General features: G+C 29.8%; 1 protein-coding gene across 4 annotated transcripts in view; it reads right to left on the reverse strand.

Annotated features, from left to right (window-relative positions):
- Positions 1-8264: 8264 nt before the first annotated feature.
- Positions 8265-19963, reverse strand: part of LOC105216271 (dual specificity protein kinase splA) — a 66347-nt gene continuing 54648 nt past the window's right edge. For all 4 annotated transcript variants that reach the window (XM_011190677.3, XM_011190678.3, XM_011190676.3 and 1 more), the window contains exons 2-7: positions 16108-18525; positions 15620-16027; positions 15227-15404; positions 14572-15131; positions 14254-14499; positions 8265-14156 (exon numbers count right to left, since the gene is read on the reverse strand). In XM_011190677.3, coding sequence (XP_011188979.2) covers positions 13700-14156; positions 14254-14499; positions 14572-15131; positions 15227-15404; positions 15620-16027; positions 16108-18524 — 4266 coding nt within the window. In that variant the 5' untranslated portion in view covers position 18525 and the 3' untranslated portion in view covers positions 8265-13699. The remainder of the gene's footprint in view (positions 14157-14253; positions 14500-14571; positions 15132-15226; positions 15405-15619; positions 16028-16107; positions 18526-19963) is intronic.

Here is a 19963-nt window from a genome sequence, read left to right on the forward strand (position 1 = left end):
CAAATCTGCTGTCAAATCAGCTGTCAAATTTAATGTCAAATCTGCTGTCAAATCAGCTGTCAAATCTGCTGTCAAATCTGCTGTCAAATCAGCTGTCAAATCAGCTGTCAAATCTAATGTCAAATCAGCTGTCAAATCAGCTGTCAAATCTAATGTCAAATCAGCTGTCAAATCTGCTGTCTAATCTGCTGTCAAATCTGCTGTCAAATCAGCTGTCAAGTCTAATGTCAAATCTGCTGTCTAATCAGCTGTCAAATCTAATGTCAAATCAGCTGTCAAATCAGCTGTCACGTCTAATGTCAAATCTGCTGTCAAATCAGCTGTCAAATCTAATGTCAAATCAGCTGTCAAATCAGCTGTCAAGTCTAATGTCAAATCTGCTGTCAAATCAGCTGTCAAATCTAATGTCAAATCAGCTATCAAATCTAATGTCAAATCTGCTGTCAAATCTGCTGTCAAATCAGCTGTCAAATCTGCTGTCAAATCTAATGTCAAATCAGCTGTCAAATCTGCTGTCAAATCTGCTGTCAAATCAGCTGTCAAATCTAATGTCAAATCAGCTGTCAAATCAGCTGTCAAATCAGCTGTCAAATCTGCTGTCAAATCAGCTGTCAAGTCCAATGTCAAATCTGCTGTCTAATCAGCTGTCAAATCTAATGTCAAATCAGCTGTCAAATCTGCTGTCAAATCAGCTGTCAAGTCTAATGTCAAATCTGCTGTCAAATCTAATGTCAAATCAGCTGTCAAATCAGCTGTCAAATCAGCTGTCAAATCAGCTGTCAAATCTGCTGTCAAATCTGCTGTCAAATCAGCTGTCAAATCAGCTGTCAAATCAGCTGTCAAATCTGCTGTCAAGTCTAATGTCAAATCTGCTGTCAAATCAGCTGTCAAATCTAATGTCAAATCAGCTGTCAAATCAGCTGTCAAATCTGCTGTCAAATCTGCTGTCAAATCAGCTGTCAAGTCTAATGTCAAATCTGCTGTCTAATCAGCTGTCAAATCTAATGTCAAATCAGCTGTCAAATCAGCTGTCACGTCTAATGTCAAATCAGCTGTCAAATCAGCTGTCAAATCTGCTGTCAAATCTGCTGTCAAATCTGCTGTCAAATCAGCTGTCAAATCAGCTGTCAGGTCTAATGTCAAATCTGCTGTCAAATCAGCTGTCAAATCTAATGTCAAATCAGCTGTCAAATCTGCTGTCAAATCAGCTGTCAAATCAGCTGTCAAGTCTAATGTCAAATCTGCTGTCAAGCTGTCAAATCAGCTGTCAAATCAGCTGTCAAATCTGCTGTCAAATCAGCTGTCAAATCAGCTGTCAAATCAGCTGTCAAATCAGCTGTCAAATCTAATGTCAAATCTGCTGTCAAATCTAATGTCAAGTCTAATGTCAAATCTGCTGTCAAGCTGTCAAATCAGCTGTCAAATCTAATGTCAAATCAGCTGTCAAATCAGCTGTCAAATCAGCTGTCAAATCTAATGTCAAATCAGCTGTCAAATCAGCTGTCAAATCAGCTGTCAAATCTGCTGTCAAATCTGCTGTCAAATCAGCTGTCAAGTCTAATGTCAAATCTGCTGTCAAATCAGCTGTCAAGTCCAATGTCAAATCTGCTGTCTAATCAGCTGTCAAATCTAATGTCAAATCAGCTGTCAAATCTGCTGTCAAATCTGCTGTCAAATCAGCTGTCAAATTTAATGTCAAATCTAATGTCAAATCTGCTGTCAAATCTGCTGTCAAATCAGCTGTCAAGTCTAATGTCAAATCTGCTGTCAAATCAGCTGTCAAATCTAATGTCAAATCAGCTGTCAAATCTGCTCTCAAATCTGCTGTCAAATCAGCTGTCAAATCATAAAAATTAATAAAAAGTTTTTAATAAAAAAGTTTATAATAAAAAATTTAAAAAAATTTAAAAATTTTAAAACAAATTAAAATTTAAATTTAAAAAATTTAAAAACTTTTTAAAAAAAAATTTTTGATAAAAATTTTAATAAAAGCTTTCAATAAAAAATTTTTTTTAAGAAAAAAGTTCTTAAGCAAATTTTTATAGAAATGTTTTTAATAAAAAGTTTATAATAAGAAAATTTTTTATAAAAAAGTTTATAATAAAAAAATTTGTTATAAAAAGTTTTTAATAAAAAAGTTTTTAATAAAAAAAGTTTTTAATAAAAATGTTTTTAATAAAAAAGTTTATAATAAAAAAGTTTTTAATAAATAAATTTATAATAAAAAAATTTTTTATAAAAAGTTTTTAATAAAAAATTTTAATAGAAAAGTTTTTAATAAAAAAGTTTGTTATAAAAAGTTTTTAATAAAAAAGTTTGTTATAAAAAAGTTTTTAATAAAAAAAGTTTTATTGAAAATGTTTTTAATAAAAAAGTTTATAATAAAAAAGTTTTTAATAAAAAAATGTTTAATAAAAAAATTTTAATAGAAAAGTTTGTTATAAAAAAATGTTTGATAAAAATTTAAAAAAAAAAAATGTTTAATAAAAAAAGTTTTTAATAAAAAAATTTTTTTAAGAAAAAAGTTCTTAAAAAAATTTTTATAGAAATGTTTTTAATAAAAAATTTTTATAGAAAGGTGTTTTATAAAAAAGCTTGTTATAAAAAAGTTTTTAATAAACAAGTTTCAATAAAAAGTTTTTAATAAAAAAGTTTATAATAAAAAAAGTTTTTAATAAAAAAGTTTTTAATAAAAAAATTTATAATAAAAAAAGCTTTTAATAAAAATTTTTTTTTAAGAAAAAAATTCTAATTAAAAAAAATTTAATAGAAATGTTTTTAATAAAAAAGTTTGTTATAAAAAAGTTTTTAATAAAAAAAGTTTTTAATAAAAAAGTTTTTAATAAAAAAGTTTTTAATAAAAAAATTTTTTTAAGAAAAAAGTTCTAAATAAAAAAAAATTTTATAGAAATGTTTTTAATAAAAAAGTTTGTTATAAAAAAGTTTTTAATAAAAAAAGTTTATAATAAAAAAATTTTTTATAAAAAAGTTTTTAATAAAATTTAAAAGCTTTTTTTATTATAAATTTTTTTATTAAAAACTTTTTTATAAAAACTTTTTTATTAAAAACTTTTTATAACAAACTTTTTTATTAAAAACATTTCTATAAAAATTTTTTAAGAACTTTTTTCTTAAACAAAATTTTTTAAGAACTTTTTTCTTAAAAAAAATTTTTTAATAAAAACTTTTTTTATCAAAAATTTTTTTATTAAAATTTTTATTAAAAATTTTTTTATTAAAAACTTTTTAATATTTTTTTTTTTATTAAAAACTTTTTTTATTAAAACTATTTTTTATTAAAAAGTTTTTTATTATAAACTTTTTTATTAAAAACTTTTTAATAAAAAACTTTTTTTTTAAAAACTTTTTATTAAAAACTTTTTTTATTATAAACTTTTTTATTAAAAACTTTTTTATTATAAACTTTTTTATTATAAACTTTTTTATTAAAAACTTTTTTATTATAAACTTTTTTATTAAAATTTTTTTATTAAAAATTTTTTATTAAAAATTTTTTTATTAAAAATTTTTTTATTAAAAACTTTTTTATAAAAAATTTTTTTATTATAAACTTTTTCATTAAAAACTTTTTATTAAAACTTTTTTATTAAAAACATTTCTATAAAATTTTTTTTTATTTAGAACTTTTTTCTTAAAAAATTTTTTTTATTGAAAACTTTTTTATTAAAAATATTTTATTAAAACTTTTTTATTACCAACTTTTTTATCAAAAACTTTTCTATAAAAATTTTTTTCATTAAAAACTTTTTTTATAAAATTTTTTTTTTATTAAAAACTTTTTTATTAAAAGCTTTTTTATTAAAAATTTCATTGATTAAAACCTAGCAGAAATTGTAATTTTTCCAAAATTTAATTAAAAATAAAAATACACCAGAACGGTCATACCCCTAATTCGGCAGCGCGGAAATTCTTCCAAATTCACAAATTCCCGAAAAACACCAGGCGCCCAGCATCAGCAGCAGGTGGCTGAAAAAATTTAGTTTGGAAGCCACTGTAGGCGGCAAAAATTAAATGTTTTGCAGCCACGGTAGTAGTACAGTGTAGGTCATCGAATTAGCACGCTTAATTTATAAAATACATTTTCTTGCATAACTCGCGCAATATGCGTCCGATTTTGATGAATCAGGTGTCAAATGAAAGCTAAAATAAATGCCTACAAATACTCACCCTTAATTGCTAAGTAAAACAAATATTTTCAATTTTATTTTAATGTGTTTTTCAACTTTTGTCTCTTTATTTTAGTTTTATCTTTAGATCCGTATCTCATAGCTCGCTAGTTAATAAGTATATAGTTTTGTTTCTTTATTTGTTTGTTTGTATATATAATTATTTTAAATTTTTCATATATAATATAATATAGTTTGTTTTTTCTTCATATATATATTTATATATTGCACTAAAAATATCTGTGATATTTTTTCTTATGTCTATACTTGTTTGTTAGTTTTTATAATTCTTTTTGTTTTACAATATTTTTTATAACTACCTCAGTGACATTTGCTAAGTTTTTGTTTCATTTGTTTAAACAATTTATAATTTTTGCTAATTCTCAGTATCATTTGTTTACAATATGCTCTTATAATTACATTCCTAACCATTTCTTTTATTTTGGTTTTCCATTTTTTATAACATAACCTCTACCCTGCCATGGAAGTTGGCGGGCGCTTGTCTTACATACATTTGTGTGGTGTTTTCTTTACTTTTCAGTTTTATCTCCCTTTCTCTACAGTTGCTACGACTCGCATCAACTTACTGCCTCAATTTGTCAAATATATTAAAATAATTCGTAAATAAACAGAAAATTTAGAAAAGTTAAGTGTGACTTGCTAAAAAATTTGCTTCTCTGTAACTTGAGTGGCGCACGTGTTTTGTTGACTTCTGCTGCAAATAAATGTTTGTTATTGTGTCAATTCCAGCAGTGGCATTTGCATATCGATATTTTTCACAAACAATCGATGACTGCTATTGCTGGAGACTGACATTTGATTTGTTTGTTTACTTTTACTTTTCTTGTTTCCAATCACTGGCAATGCAAATAATTTAGCAAATTAATAGATTTTTTTATTGAGCAACAGTTTTTGTTTAAATAAACTATAATGTGCTGTGTCAACATAACAATAACATTTTTAGTTATTTGATAAATGTATGTACATAGGTAGTATATGAAAGCTTGGAAATTCTTTCCCTAAGGCTGCAGCAATTTTGTAGGCTTTTAAAACTATTCAATTTTCCAATTAAATACAAATTTGCTAATTTAAATGTTTGCTTAATTCGGCTACACTTTCGCACATACATATACATATACATATGTATGTATGTAGTTATATTATTCTGCTCAGTCATGATTAAACTTTTAACTATAAATCTCTGTACAAATTTGTTAGCAAACTCTCACAGGTTTTTTTTTTTGTTTAAATAATTTTCAGAGTTGCATTCATTTTACCAACTACTATTAAATTTGTTTCATTATTTGCATGCTTTTTGCTGATACGTTCTCAAGTGTACTCAAGTGTAGGGAAATGTTGGTATGTTTCTTTGCATTTTTGTTTACATTTTTGTGTTTTTGTTAGCATCAGTAAGTTATGAAAGCCTGGTATTTTATTTTGTGTTTTATTTTTCTGTTTTTTACATTATTGATTTAAATAGTTTTGTGTTGCTTTAGTTTATATATTAGTGAATTTCGGTCGGTCCTGATTATATTTATTAGCATTAGGAAACCATTTTTAGTCATAGTTCTAGTTACATAGCTCGCTTACTATTTGGTTATTTATGATTGGATTTGTTTTTTTCTTTTAGAAATTCAATTACAAATTCATGGCGTTTTTCTTACATAAAGATTTTGATATAGGCAAGTAGTAGATGATATTATTTGAGTTTGTTTTGGAAAACATACTTGTTTTGTTTTTTTAATTTAAAGTGGAGAACTGAATTACTAAATATGAATATTAAATATGCAAAAGTTACAAAAATAGAAATTAAAAAAAAAAAAATAAAAACGAAATACAGTTGAACTACCATAACTCGAACTTCTATAACTAGAAGTTCTCATTAACTCGAACTCTTGAATTGGCAATAGAAGTCAAATTTCATACAAATTACCTTCCGTAACTCAGCAGTCTCTCTAACTCGAAGTTTTTTTTTGTGGATTATGGTGATTCGAGGTAGGTAAGTTCAACTGCATTTGAAAGAAAGCAAATGATTAGAAATAAATATTTTAAAATCTCTTTAAAGAAGTGATAAAAAATTAAAACAAAAAAATTAATTAAAAAATTACAAAAAAAAAATTAAAAAAATAAACAAAACAAAAAAATTTAAATTTACATTACGACCAAAATTTTAAAAATAATTTTGAAAAAATTTAAGAAATTTAAAAAACGAAATATTCGAAAAAAAGCAAATGAACAACAAATATTTGAAAATTTTTTTAAACAAGTCATCGGAAATAAAAAATTAAAAAAAAATAAACAAAACAATAAAAGATATTTGAATTTACAATTATGAGCAAAATTTCAAAAATAATTTTGAAAAAATTTAAGAAATTTAAAAAATGAAATATTCGAAAAAGCAAATTAATAGAAATAAATCTTTGAAAATCTCTATAAACAAGTGATCGGAAATAAAAATATAAAAAAAATAAACTAAACAATAAAAAATATTTAAATTTACAATTATGCCTATGCAAAAATCTAAAAAAATAATTTTGAAAAAAATTAAGAAATTAAAAAAAACGAAATATTCGAAAAAAAGCAAATGAATAAAAAATATTTGAAAATATTTTTAAACAGATGATAGGTAATAATAAATTAAAAAAATAAATAAACAAAATAAAAAAAATATTTGAATTTACAATTATGACAAAATCTAAAAAAAATAATTTTGAAAAATAGTTAAGAAATTAAATTTTTTTTAAATCAATAAAAAAGTATTTAAATTAACAATTATAAATACATTTTTAAATCTCTAAGTTTTAACAATAAGAATTTCTTTTAACATATTTATTTTAGCAATTGTTAAACCAAAAAATATGATAAAATATTTTGATGTTAAAAAATATTTTATTACTCAAAATTATTTTATTATTACAAAAAAAAAATGTCTGCTTTGAACTTTCATTTGCTTCTTTTAGAAAAAATAAATATTTATAGGAAAAGATAACTTCTTTGATGAACGCTTATTAAACTTTAAGTGGACTGCTTTTACATACATTTCTATGTGAGTTTTTGTTGCTTTTGCGCCATTTACATGCTATCACAATCTACTATTTCATTTGCGTTTCAAAATCTACTGCTTTACATAACAATTTTTCGCATTTTTCACATACTAAGCTTTCGTTTTACGCAACATACCATAATTAGCAACGGTTTTAGTTAGCAATTTTATTGTTTAGTTTTTTTCTTTAATTTTTACATTAATTTGTTTCCTTTTAATTTGTTAAATTTTCGAAAATATTTATCGACGTAAACATTTAATATTACTAAAACGCTTACATAAATTTGTATTTGAAATAGGTATGTTTGTATGTATGTAATTTTGTATGTTTTGTTTGTCTCAATATGCAATTGAAATTGTATGTAGAATATAATATTATTTAAATATATATGTATGTAGTGTATATTTTTGTTGTAGGTATGTATGTAAGTATGTATAAATTGTTTTGTTTGGGGTTTTAACTTGTTTCATTTCATTTCTTTTAAAGTTGAGATATATTTCACAATATAATATTAATTAATAATTAATAATAATTACATAAATATGTATATAGGCACTTTCCTTTAGTTCAGAATTTTCCACTTAGATTTTCAAATTTTCTTATAAAGTTGTTTGTGTTTTTTTGTTTTTTTTCTATCATATAGTTAGTAAAGTTAAAAAATAAGTATTTTTTGGTTGAATTGTAAGATCATTTTCTTAAGTTTAAAAATATACATACATACATAAGTAAACGCTGGCATGGTTGCAGGGATTTAAGAGTTGTTGAAGTTTTTTTTTTTGTTTTCTGGAAAAGACTTTAATTTGGTTTTAAACACACCTTACACATAAAGTTATAACACTTAAAACAAAATACTTTTAAATTATTTAAAAAATCGATTTGAAAATTAATTTTTTTCATAGAAAAGTTCTAAAAAAGTGCTGACAACGCTTACGGAAATTAATTTAATTAAATTCTAAAAATTTGTATGCAACCATGCAGCTTTTCTTTTAATTCTTTAGTAGGCCTTAATTGTTTTGTTTTTCGTTTTTTAACGTTAAAATAAAATCTTTATCTAAGTCTTAAGTATACGAAACATGTTTATAGTACATACATATTTACATATTTGTATGCACTTTTGTGTATAAAAATGAAAATCAAATATTTACCATAGAGTAGCACTAAATTTAAGTAAGGCTTAATTGAGTAGGCTTATGAATTTGTTGTTTTGTAGTAGTACTTGGTTGAGGCTAAGGCGCTGCATCGGAAGTAGTTGGCGAAATTGAAATTAAAAAAATAATTAAAAAATTAAATAAAGTAAACAAAATTAATTAAGAAATTAAAAAAATGATGACTAAGAAATTAAAAAAAAAAAATTATTACAAATTTAAAAAAAATTAAGAAATTTAAAAAAAAAATATTAAGAAATTAAACAATTAATTGAAGGATAAAAAAATAATTAAGAAATTAAATTATTAAGAAATAAAAAAATTAATTACGGAATTTAAAAAAATTAAGAAATTAAAAAATTAATTAAGAATATAAAAAAAACATAATTCAGAAATTAAAAAAAAATAATTAAGAAATTAAAAATTAAAAAAAATAAGAAATTAAAAGAATAATTAAGAAATTAAAAGAATAATTAAGAAATTAAAAAATTAATTATGAAATTAAAAAATTAATTACAGAATTTAAAAAAATTAAGAAATTAAAAAAAAATAATTCAGAAATAAAAAAAATAATTAAGAAATTAAAAAATAATAAACTGAAAAAAATAATTAAGAAATTTAAAAAAAAAAATTAATTACGAAAAAAGAAAATTACAATATTAAAAAAATTAATTATCAATTTTATCAGTCGAACTCTAAGCAAACTACTTATTACCATAAACTGTAAAGAAAAATAATATTTTGCCCACTTTTTGTTATTTTTGGCAATAATTTCTTCACTTGTATTCCAACTAAAGGTTGTATATAATGCGCGAACTTGTTTAACTACATTTCAAACAATTTGAAGTTAATTCAGCGCGCGCTGAATAACCGACAATTGCGATTACATTACATTACAAGTTGCTTTTATGACATTTGCTGCTTTTATTCTAAATTCGATAAATATGATTAACATTTTAATCAATCGACCCCAAGGCAACTCATTTATTGCCATAAACTATAATGGAAAACTATAGTTTGTCCACTTTTTGCTATTTTTTGGCAATAATTTCTTCACTTGTAGTCCAACAATATGAGAACTTGTCTCTCAACATTTGAAACAATTTGAAGTTATTTCAACGCGCGCTGAATTGCTGACAATTGCAATTTGTTGGCATTACAAGTTGCTTTTTTGCTTTGTTTGTGTCGAAAAAAGTAAACAGTATAATTTAGAGATTTTACAAATCGAAAATAAAATTTGAAATTAAAAACAAAACTTTTTATACCACGAAAATTCTGTCCAGCGCTTAACTAATCACCAATTTTATACAGAAATTATACTCAGCTACAGCGACAAGTTATTCAGCAACGTATTATAGCAAACTAAGCGCATTTTTATGCTGAATATTTACAATTAACTATATAAAATCGTTAATTTTTGTAAAATTTTTGGTTTAGCTTGGAATCGGGCATAAAGTGCTGCATAACATTTGTTTTATATACAAAAAGCACACAACTAAAGCGCTAATTTTTTTACTGTTTACAATAAATACATTATTTCTGCTTTAAAAATGGTAGCACTGAAACATTTACGGTTACTTTACAAAATTAACGAACAAGCTTAAAAACTTATGACAGATTATTTCATGCGCTGAACATGATTGCAAATTATCATAATATTATTACAAACACTTGAAAATTTGAAAAATGCAATACATAAATTATTGAAAAACAAGAATTGCATAACTTTTTCAAATACAATAACAAATTTCGATGATTTCACATTGACATACATACATACATTCAGCAGCAAATGATATTTGCACAAATTCACACAGATTAAAATCTTACATGCTCACACTGTAATGTTTTAGCAAAAAAAAAATAAAAATAAAATTTTTGTAAAAAATAAACATAAGTTTGTGACAATTTTTTTTTCAAAACAAGTTTATTGAACTAAATATATATGTAAATTTATTTATTAAAACTATATAGTAATGTCAGCAACTCCAACTACTTGCGTGCGTGAGCGCCTTAACACATTAAGTGTTGATAGTTTGGTATGGGGTTTTTAGAATTCTCATACATTTTTTTCTTTTCTTTTTGTTTTTTTTTTTTCATCAAAATTTTAAGTTTTATTTTTGTAATAGCATTTTGCATAAGCTGCTGCATTTCGCTAACAATTTGTGTTTTTCGTATTTTTTTCGTTTTTTTTTCATAATTTTTTTAGATTTGGATTGTCCGGCTTTTTTTTGTTTACTAATTTTACACACTTTACACATACATAGTATTTTGCATTTGTCTACGTGTTAGACTCATTTGGTAAATTATTTACAACTTTTAACATTCTTCGCTTACATACATACATAAGTGGTGTGTTTTGTTTGATATCGTTAGTTTGTCTTATATATAGCAATACACTATGTACAATGTACATATGTATGTTTGTATGTATTTTGTATAAAGTAAAAACTCAACATTGTTTTATTGCCTACATTTAGGTGTTTAGGCGTCATTTACACACTAGTTTAGTATAGTTGTCTAAAATTGGATTGTGTTGTGTGTCACTATGTGTGTGTATGCTTATATGGTATGTATGTATTTTTAGTATATGTAACTGTTTTTCTATATTATACTAGTGTTTACTATTAACGTACAATTAATATTGCCATTTATCATTGATGACCACTTATCATTTATGATCACTTAACGTATTTCTATATGTTTATATGTAACTATGTATGTATGTATGTATATATAATCTTTAAGACTATTTGTTGCCTTAAGTAAATTGTGTTTGTTATAGTTGCACGCATTCACTTGCTATACGCTAACAAATAATATTCACTTTTAACAATTTGCTTTTGTTTAACACTTTTTTAGCATTTTTTACTTTCTTACATTTGTTTTGTTTTGGTTTTCTTGTTGTTTTGATTTGCTGCGCTTGTCACTTTCAATCGCTACAAACAATTAATTAATGTAATGGTAAACAATTAAATTGATAATTAAAAGGCTGCATAAAGCTTTCAATTAAAAAATATTTAATTTATAATTATTTTCAAAGTTTGCACTTGCAACTCAACTGGCTTATATTTTCATTTAGTTGATTTACTTTATATTATATACTTTTTGCTAAAAAGGTACTTGAAGTGAATTTATTTTGCGTTTTAAAGTTGTATTTCGCTTGCTTTTCATAACATACTTATTCTCTCTGTGTGTGAGTGTGTCGGCTAATGTTTAATCTTTCTAGCTTAAATATGCTAAACTTTAATATTCACTTAAATAGTTGTTTGTGTTTTTTTGATTTGCTAGTTTCTTTTGCTACTTTATCTTATTAAATGGTACACTTGTTGTTTTTGCTTTTTAAACTAGTTACAATAAAATAAAAATTTTGAAACTTAAAATGTTTCGTTTTAGCTTTTTAAAAGCTGTTCAAAAATCGCAATATTTATTGTTAATTTTCCAACAAAAAATTTCCGAATTTTTATTATTATTTTAATATTATAATTAGTATATTTATTTTTACTATGCGAAAAAACAATTCGCATAGCGCTTAGTATAAAACTATGGTTTGGCATAAAACATTGCAATTTCTTTAAGAAATTTAAGAAAAAAAATATAACATTTTAAAACTGGAAGCAAAGTAAGTAACTTATAAATAAATACAAACTATTTATTAAAGATATTTGAAGACTTTAAAGGTAATCCAGAATGCGAAATATTACAGTTATAGCAGCACAATTTTTATGTAACGACATGGTATTCAGCGCGCTGTTAAAGTCTTTTTTTCTGATTTTTCGAACGATTCGATTTTTAGCGTTTTTTAACAAACTTAACGCACATGATAAGAAAGTATATGTCACAACGAATTTATATCAACTACTAAAAACTCAAAAATGTATTATTTAAATTTAGCGCGTTTAATAATTTATAGGATTTTTGGAGTAATTGTTCACTTAGCATTACGTTAAAAACAAGTTCCGGTGTGCTTGGTGATATTCAGCGCGCTTAATAATAAATTATTAGCATTTTTATGTAATTTCATTTACATTCAGCTCGCTTAATAACACATGAAATGCAAATTTTGGTATTAAAATTTTTATTCAGCACATATTGTGCCAATTCAGCGCGCCTAATAATAAATTATTAACAATTTTATGTATTTTCACTTACATTCAGCGCGCTTAATAACACATGAAGTGCAAATTCTGATCATCAAACTTATATTCAGCACATATTTTACAAATTCAGCGCGCTTAATGGTAAATTATAAGCATTTTTATGATTTCCCACTTACATTCAGCGCGCTAATAACACATAATGTGCAAATTTCGGCATTGAAACTTTTATTCAGCACATATCAAATATTTTTTTTTAACATATTGATTATTCAATGCACCAAATCAGAAGCTAAAACGTCACTTTGGTAAATAAATTTATAAGCTAACAAAAATTTATGTTAGAAATTCAAAATCATTACCAAAAATTGAGTTGGATATCAAACTAAAATCAGCAAGCGCTGAATTTATACATTTCAATTGTAAGCATTTGCGCCTAACGGAATATTTCGCAATCTGAAAAACATGTTTTTTTTACACATTTTCGTAAAACTTTACTTGGCAAACGCCAAAAAGTATGCTACGGTCATTAATGATTTTTTTTTTTAACTTAGGTAATATTTTTCACATGGCTCATATATAGAAAATAAAATGTGAAGCAGCAAGTTGGGGCTTAGATGGATTGTAAATAAACTTTAGTGTTTCCAGGCTCTCACTCTAAAAAAAAAATATTACTTTACAACAAAAATTGTGTCATGAAGTAACTGCTACAAATTTGTGACTTGACGAAGCTTTTATGACTTTTAATTTAAGGCGAGTTACACGTTTTAACGCTTTAGTTAAATTAATTCTTTAATTTTAGTCCCAATTAGCCTTTAAATAAATAGAAAGAAGTCAATAGTAATGGTTTTGTGTGTCAAAGGTCATTATTAATTGTTTGCTTTAAAAAGTCGAAAGTGTTAAAGGCTCAAGAACTGCTAAAACGATTGTCAAAAATTCTTGAAATCAAGTCAGCTAAAAAATGCTCAAATAATATTAATATTATAACGGTAAACTAGAGAATTAAAAAGTGTTGCCCTTAAACTATTTTGTAGAGTTTTCTCCAAGTCCACACTACATTTCTGAATTTTTAAAATCACATACAATGATGTATGATGTATCTATAGTCTTTATATGTCCAGCATAAACTCATTCGATAGCCCCCCCCCCAACTCCCACTGACTGACTTAGCACTTCACTTCTTATTTTCTGATATTCTTCCAACTACTTACAAAAGCTGTTCGTGCTCACCGTGCCTTGCTCATCCATGGCGCTTTGCGCTTGATTTTCGTACGCAGACTACGCAACGGTTTGATTTTACGCTGTGCACTGCCACCGGCTAAGCCGAGATGGTGATGCAATTGATGTGGTCCACTGTGCGCTGTGCCATAATAACTGGGCGAATGAAAGCTGGCCCTGTCCTCGTACAAATGATGTTGTTGTTGCTGTTGTTGACTATAGGCAACCGCACTGGTAAGTAATGCCATTTTACCGTTACCATTGGTGAAATGTACATTATTATTGTTGTTGTTGTTGACTTTGTTATTTTCGAGGCAGGCGTTTAGGTGTTCTTCTTCGACACTAGTCGATGACGGTCGCTTTGTTGGCGATTCGACAACGGAGGAACGTGAGAGTGAGAGCAATGCATCGACGCCCTCACGTTGACGCCGTTGATCCTCCAGCTCTTCGGGTGTGATGTTGTTGCTGTAGAACGGGTAAAATTAAAAAAAAAAAAATTAATAAATTTTGTATTTTAAATGTTGTTATAAGTAAAATTGAGTTCTCAAAAGTCAAAACTTACTTATCTTCGCTGCTCTCGTATGCCGCATCGGAGGAAGTGTAACTGCTTTGATTATCGCCATTGCAACCGCCATTTTGCTGTTGTTGTGTAACACTAACCACATACTGTGTATTGCCATTCAAAGCCAGCGGTGCTGCATTACCGTTGGCTACTGGAGTTGTGGCACCGCTGTTAGCACCTGCGCCTGCACCACCACCAGCGGAGTAAGTATGATCCTCACTGGGAGAAGACGTTATGACGGGTGCACTACAATTAAATTGAAAAAAAAGGTTTTATTTTAACAGTCCGCAATCACCATTGTAAGCGCCAACAACTTACCCATTTTGGAAGGTCTCTGCAAACACCTTTGGACCATGCTTCAACGCCAACATCGCCGTTGCTGCATTTACATCGTCGATGCTATCAGCGCCACAATCGCGTGCCAAACGCTCTATACTTTCGTAACTGCTGAAAGGACCTAATATGGAAGTACCACCATTCTGCTGCACCGGTGAGCTGTTGTTATAACTGTTATATTTGATGTTGTTGCTATTGTGATTATTCAAATTGCTATTATGATTTGTTGTACTATAGTCGGACGGAGTGTCTTCGTCGGGCACATCCTGCCCACCAATAACTTTTGACAATTTCGGATATAGACGTGGATCGATACGCGGATTTATGTTTGATTTAGGCGCTGGACTGCAAGCACCGCCACCACTGCTGCCCACACTGTCTACTGTGTCGTAACCGACAAGTGAGTCATTGCCGCCAGGGCTCTTGAGCGATGCCGACTTATCGACGGCTGAGTTCGGGAAGAATGGCGAACGGTTGAGCGCTTGTATGAGATTTTGACGTTGCTGTGGTTCCACGCGCCATAGTGAGCCTTTGCCCATATTCTACGGAGAGAGAGAGAGGAAGATAGAAAGGAGATATTTATTATTTGGAGGAGGTAGGAGATATTTAACTATTGATTTGATTGAGCAAAACTCACCGGCGCTTTCTCCACTTTCACAAAACTCTTATTCAACGACAAATTGTGGCGTACACTGTTCTTCCAACCGGCTGGCGCTGTCTTGAAATATGGAAAATGTTGCATAATCCAAGCATAGATCTCCTTAACGGGCAGAGCTTTCTCATTTGAGCCCTCAATGGCCATGAATATTAAGGAACTGTAGTAGAGAGAGAAAATATAAATTACAAATTTCAACATTAATTTCCTTGTTGTTGTTATTGTTGTAGCGGCATAAAACATGCTCCAAACCAAGTTTGAGGAACACTGGCGATTTGACAGTCCTTGACCGGATAAAAATCCGGGTGCGTTCCGGTTACATAGAACCGACTGTCATGAGAACGCCATAAATTCCCTTCTCTTTGAATAACTCACCTGAAACTATAGGGCGGTTTGTTGTGTGTATGCACGAACGGATCGTACGGTACATTGTTCGGATGCTTTTGCTTTTGCGGGGTGACAGCACCGTTGGCATTTGACCCACCACCGCCAGTACTGCCATTATGGCTATTCTTCGACGATGCAGAGGAACCTGACGATGACAACTGTTGTTGTGATTGCGTGGATTGGTGCATTTGATGTTGTGGTGTACTGGTATTGTTGCGTCCCAAACCGCTCGAGCCATTGGTGGATATTTCGAAATCCTTCAATGAGTCATTGTCATAGCTGGAATAGGAGGTGGGCGAACGCATCGAGTTGCGCTGTTGCTGCTGCTGAGGTGCAATAAGTGGATACATTTCTTTGGAATTATTTGGTTCTGGCGAGGAGATGCTTGGTGAAGAGCTATTGATGAGGAAGTATGTATAATTTGTTTATTGTATTGAGAAGGCAAAGAGATAAAATTTGGAAAAATTAATACTTACGCCACACTTTGGTACTGCATTATGGCGTATGTGGGCGGTACGCCCGCTGTCACCGGTGAACTGGTGATCGTATGCACGCCATTTGAGGCGACCGCTGACACACTGCCCAGCACCACTGGCGACGTCGTGTTCGCCGTGCTGGAGTAGTTTATGGCACCGCTACTGCTGCTGTTGCCGTTTACAGCGCTGTTGTTGTGACTGTTGTTGGCTGCGCCAGCATAGAATGACTTAGAAACTGGACTATTGCCACCGTTAACGGCGGCCGTGGACGATGAACTGGATGACACTGAAACGGACGACGAAAAGGAACTGCTCGAAGAGGCCGGTGAAGCGACTACAGTTATTGTAGATGCTGCGGCATTACCAGCGCCATTGTTGGTGTTGACATTGTTGGCGGTTGAGTTGGTAATAACACCACCACCACCACCACTACTACTGCCACCACCGCCATGATCCAATACATTCATCTTTTCGCGCAAATATTTCTTGTGCGGGTGATGTGTGGTGCTGGAGGCGCTACTGCTGTTATTTGTGTTGTTGTTGCCAGCGATAGTTTGTTGCTTTTGCTGCTGCTGTTGTTGTCCTTGATAAATTGTGTTAGTCGTGCCGTTGCCATTGGTAACTGTAACAACACCGCCCGGCAGCGTTGTCAATTGCTTAGACAGACTCAACACTGTGGTACCATTATTGGCGCCAGCAACACTCAACACAGTTGAGGGTGCCGTCGAGTAGGAAACAGATAGTGCGGCAGGATTGGAAGCAGCTGCGGAGGCGGGTGTACTGGCTACAATTGCATGGGTGCTGTTAGTCGAAGAAGGTGAAGAAGGCACATAGTTGCTAGAATTCAAATTGTTGGTGTTATTATTATTTCCACTACTGCTGCTGCTGTTGCTGCTCAAATTGGTCGGTGTTATAGTGGTGCCACTGCTGACATTGCCCACACCAGCGGCGCTAAGTAGCTGTCGCGGCTGTAATGTTGGTATATTACCGTTTGATTTGTACTCGACAACAGTGGTGGTGCCGCTCGGACCCATATGCACCGTAGTCGTGGCGCTAATGCCGCTGATATTGCCGAAAATATGTGCAGACTCATCTTTTCTACCACCCGCAGCAGCTGTACCGCCATCGTGTTGTGGCAGCAAAGTGATCGGTGTACCAGTTGTGATTATATTGCCGAAACGCTTCAGTTGCTGCAGATCGCTAACACTAAGCGCCGTTATTTGTGTGTTCTTTAGATCAGTTGGTGTGGTTATGTTGTTGTTATTATTATTTGTGTTAGCACCAGCGGTGCTGACATTGCCACTGGGTGTGGTGGTGGTCACCTCTTCGCTACCCACATGATGTGGCAGCTCCTCGATCAGCTCATGCGCATTGCTGGCGCTTACTATGCAAATATTACCACTATTCGCTGCGCCAGCACGTTTTACATTGGCGCCACCGGCACCACCTGCCGCGCTCGTAGTCACTATGCCTTTAATCAAATTGCTATCATTCAGCCACGCTAACGATCGCAACTCCTCATCATTATCACCCGTAACGCTCGTAGTTGTGGCAATGACACGCCCCACAGCAGTCGCATCACCACCCACTGCGCTACTGCCATTCAAGTCCATCGGCTCGGTGGCCAACAGCACTATATTGCCCACGCTGGGCGCTGCCACATTGCCATTGGCAGCTGCAGCTGCCGCCGCTGCTGGCGTTGGACCTTCATAGGTGGTAAACTGTCCGTTACCATTGGGCTGTAACAACACGTATTTGGATGTGGTGGGCATATTCGCGTTGCTACTAAATGTTGTGCCACCCGTGCTAAAGATTTTCCCACCTGCTTTACCGTTACTCAAGTTGGCGCTCAATATAGTTGCTTTGGCAAGAAAACTATTTATATTGTTATTACTGTTGTTGTTGTTGTTGCTACTGTTACTATTGCTTGTGATAAAGCTCGTAGCGTTGCTGACGGCGGGACTAATGTTGCTATGGTTAATGCTATTAACGGTGCGTAAACCATTTGTTGCTGCTGTGACCAGGCCGCGCGTTTGCGTCGCCTGTTGCAAACCTTTGCTGGTGAGCGAAGCGGCAGCGTTCGCGGGTAACAGGTGAGATGGTTGGATGAACAGGGCGTGGCCGTCGATGGGGATGGTGGAGAAGACAAGATTACTGCCACTGGTGTTGCTGTTGTTGTTATTGTTGTTGTTGTGATGATTATGTATACCGTTTGTGATGTTATTGCTATTGTGGCTGAGATTGTAATTGTGATTGCGGGTAGTATTGTTATTGTTGGTGTTGTGGCCGTGACTGCTATAGATGACGCTGTCGTCAACAGTCGTACTGGTATTGTTGGTGTTGATCACACGCTGTAGGGTACGTAAGCTGTTCAAATCATGTGTGGTTAAAATCTGTGTGGGATTATCCGGCGACATTCTGCAAAAAGAAGAAGAAAAATCATAAATGAGTAAAATTAAAAACAAAAAATTAATAATTTTCTGATAAAATTTATTTACTCATTGCATATTTAAGTATACATATATACTTTAGTATACATGTTTTTAGCCTTAAAGTAAAAATAAATCGTAAGTTTTCCAATAAGTAAACGTTTATCTTTTAGAAAAACCACAATTTAAACTAAAAACAAAAATTCAAAAAAAAAAATGATTACGCGACAATTAACAAATAAATGTATGTATATGAACGTACATACATACGTACTTAACCATTTATAATATAACACGTAATAAGTCAACCACTACAATACAACAACAAAAAAACTACCCATTGATATGCTTAACACTTCACCAACTTTAACAAACAATTTTGGCACTTAAACGCGTTTTTTTAATACTCGCTGTCACAAGCAGATAAATACACATTGTATGCGGTGGTGCTAGATAAGATAAGCTAACAAAACTATTCTAAAGTATAAGGCGTCATATTTTGTAAATCTTAGATTGTGGGCACATAAATACATATCAGTATGTATTTAAATACAAATATGTATGTAGGCACATATACATACATACGTAATGTAGTAATGTATATAAAAATGTATATAAGTGCGAAAAGTAGCCAAGTACAAAATTCAGCAAAATAGAATGAGTAGGGTGTATAAAAAAGGAAAAGTGCTATTAAATGCGCAGCAAATAGTAATAAAAATATTAGTATGCGAAATATCTGTGCAATAAAAAGCCAAGGTTATACAATACATATATACATAAGTAGACAAATTGATATTTGTACGTCTCAAAATGAGTGTACATATATAGTATAATCAAAATACATATGTATTTATTTATTTATGTATGTATATATGTCAATCTTATGTATTTTTATTTATTTAGTAAACGCGAAAGTATTTTTTTTTATTTAGTGAATAAATTCTACGACAAATGCAATTTTACTCTGATATTTTTTAAAATTACATCTTATAAACATTAATTTTTCATTTTTGATACCAATAATAAAGGCTTCACTTTTATGTATTTTTATTTATTTAGTAAACGCGTATTTGAAAGTAATTATTTTATTTACTTAAAAGCGTATTTCATCTACGACAAACGCAATTTTACTCTGATATTTTTCACAATTACATCATATAAACATTAATTTTTCATTTTTGATACCAATTTTACCATATATGGCCTTATTGCTTAACTACTTAAATTTGAAAGCACACACTATTACGTAGCGTAACGTTAATTATTGCATGTTCGAATATTAAAACATTATTTCATGATTTATAATTTATTTCATATGTCATTATATTAAAATTTAATTATTTCCCATAAAATTACAATTTCATCACACTACACAAAAAAATAACAAAAATAAACTGTCAATTTGTTAACTTTGTACAAAAAATAGC

The sequence above is a fragment of the Zeugodacus cucurbitae genome, chromosome 5 (assembly GCF_028554725.1).
Source record: "Zeugodacus cucurbitae isolate PBARC_wt_2022May chromosome 5, idZeuCucr1.2, whole genome shotgun sequence".
In the NCBI taxonomy this organism is placed as follows: domain Eukaryota; kingdom Metazoa; phylum Arthropoda; class Insecta; order Diptera; family Tephritidae; genus Zeugodacus; species Zeugodacus cucurbitae.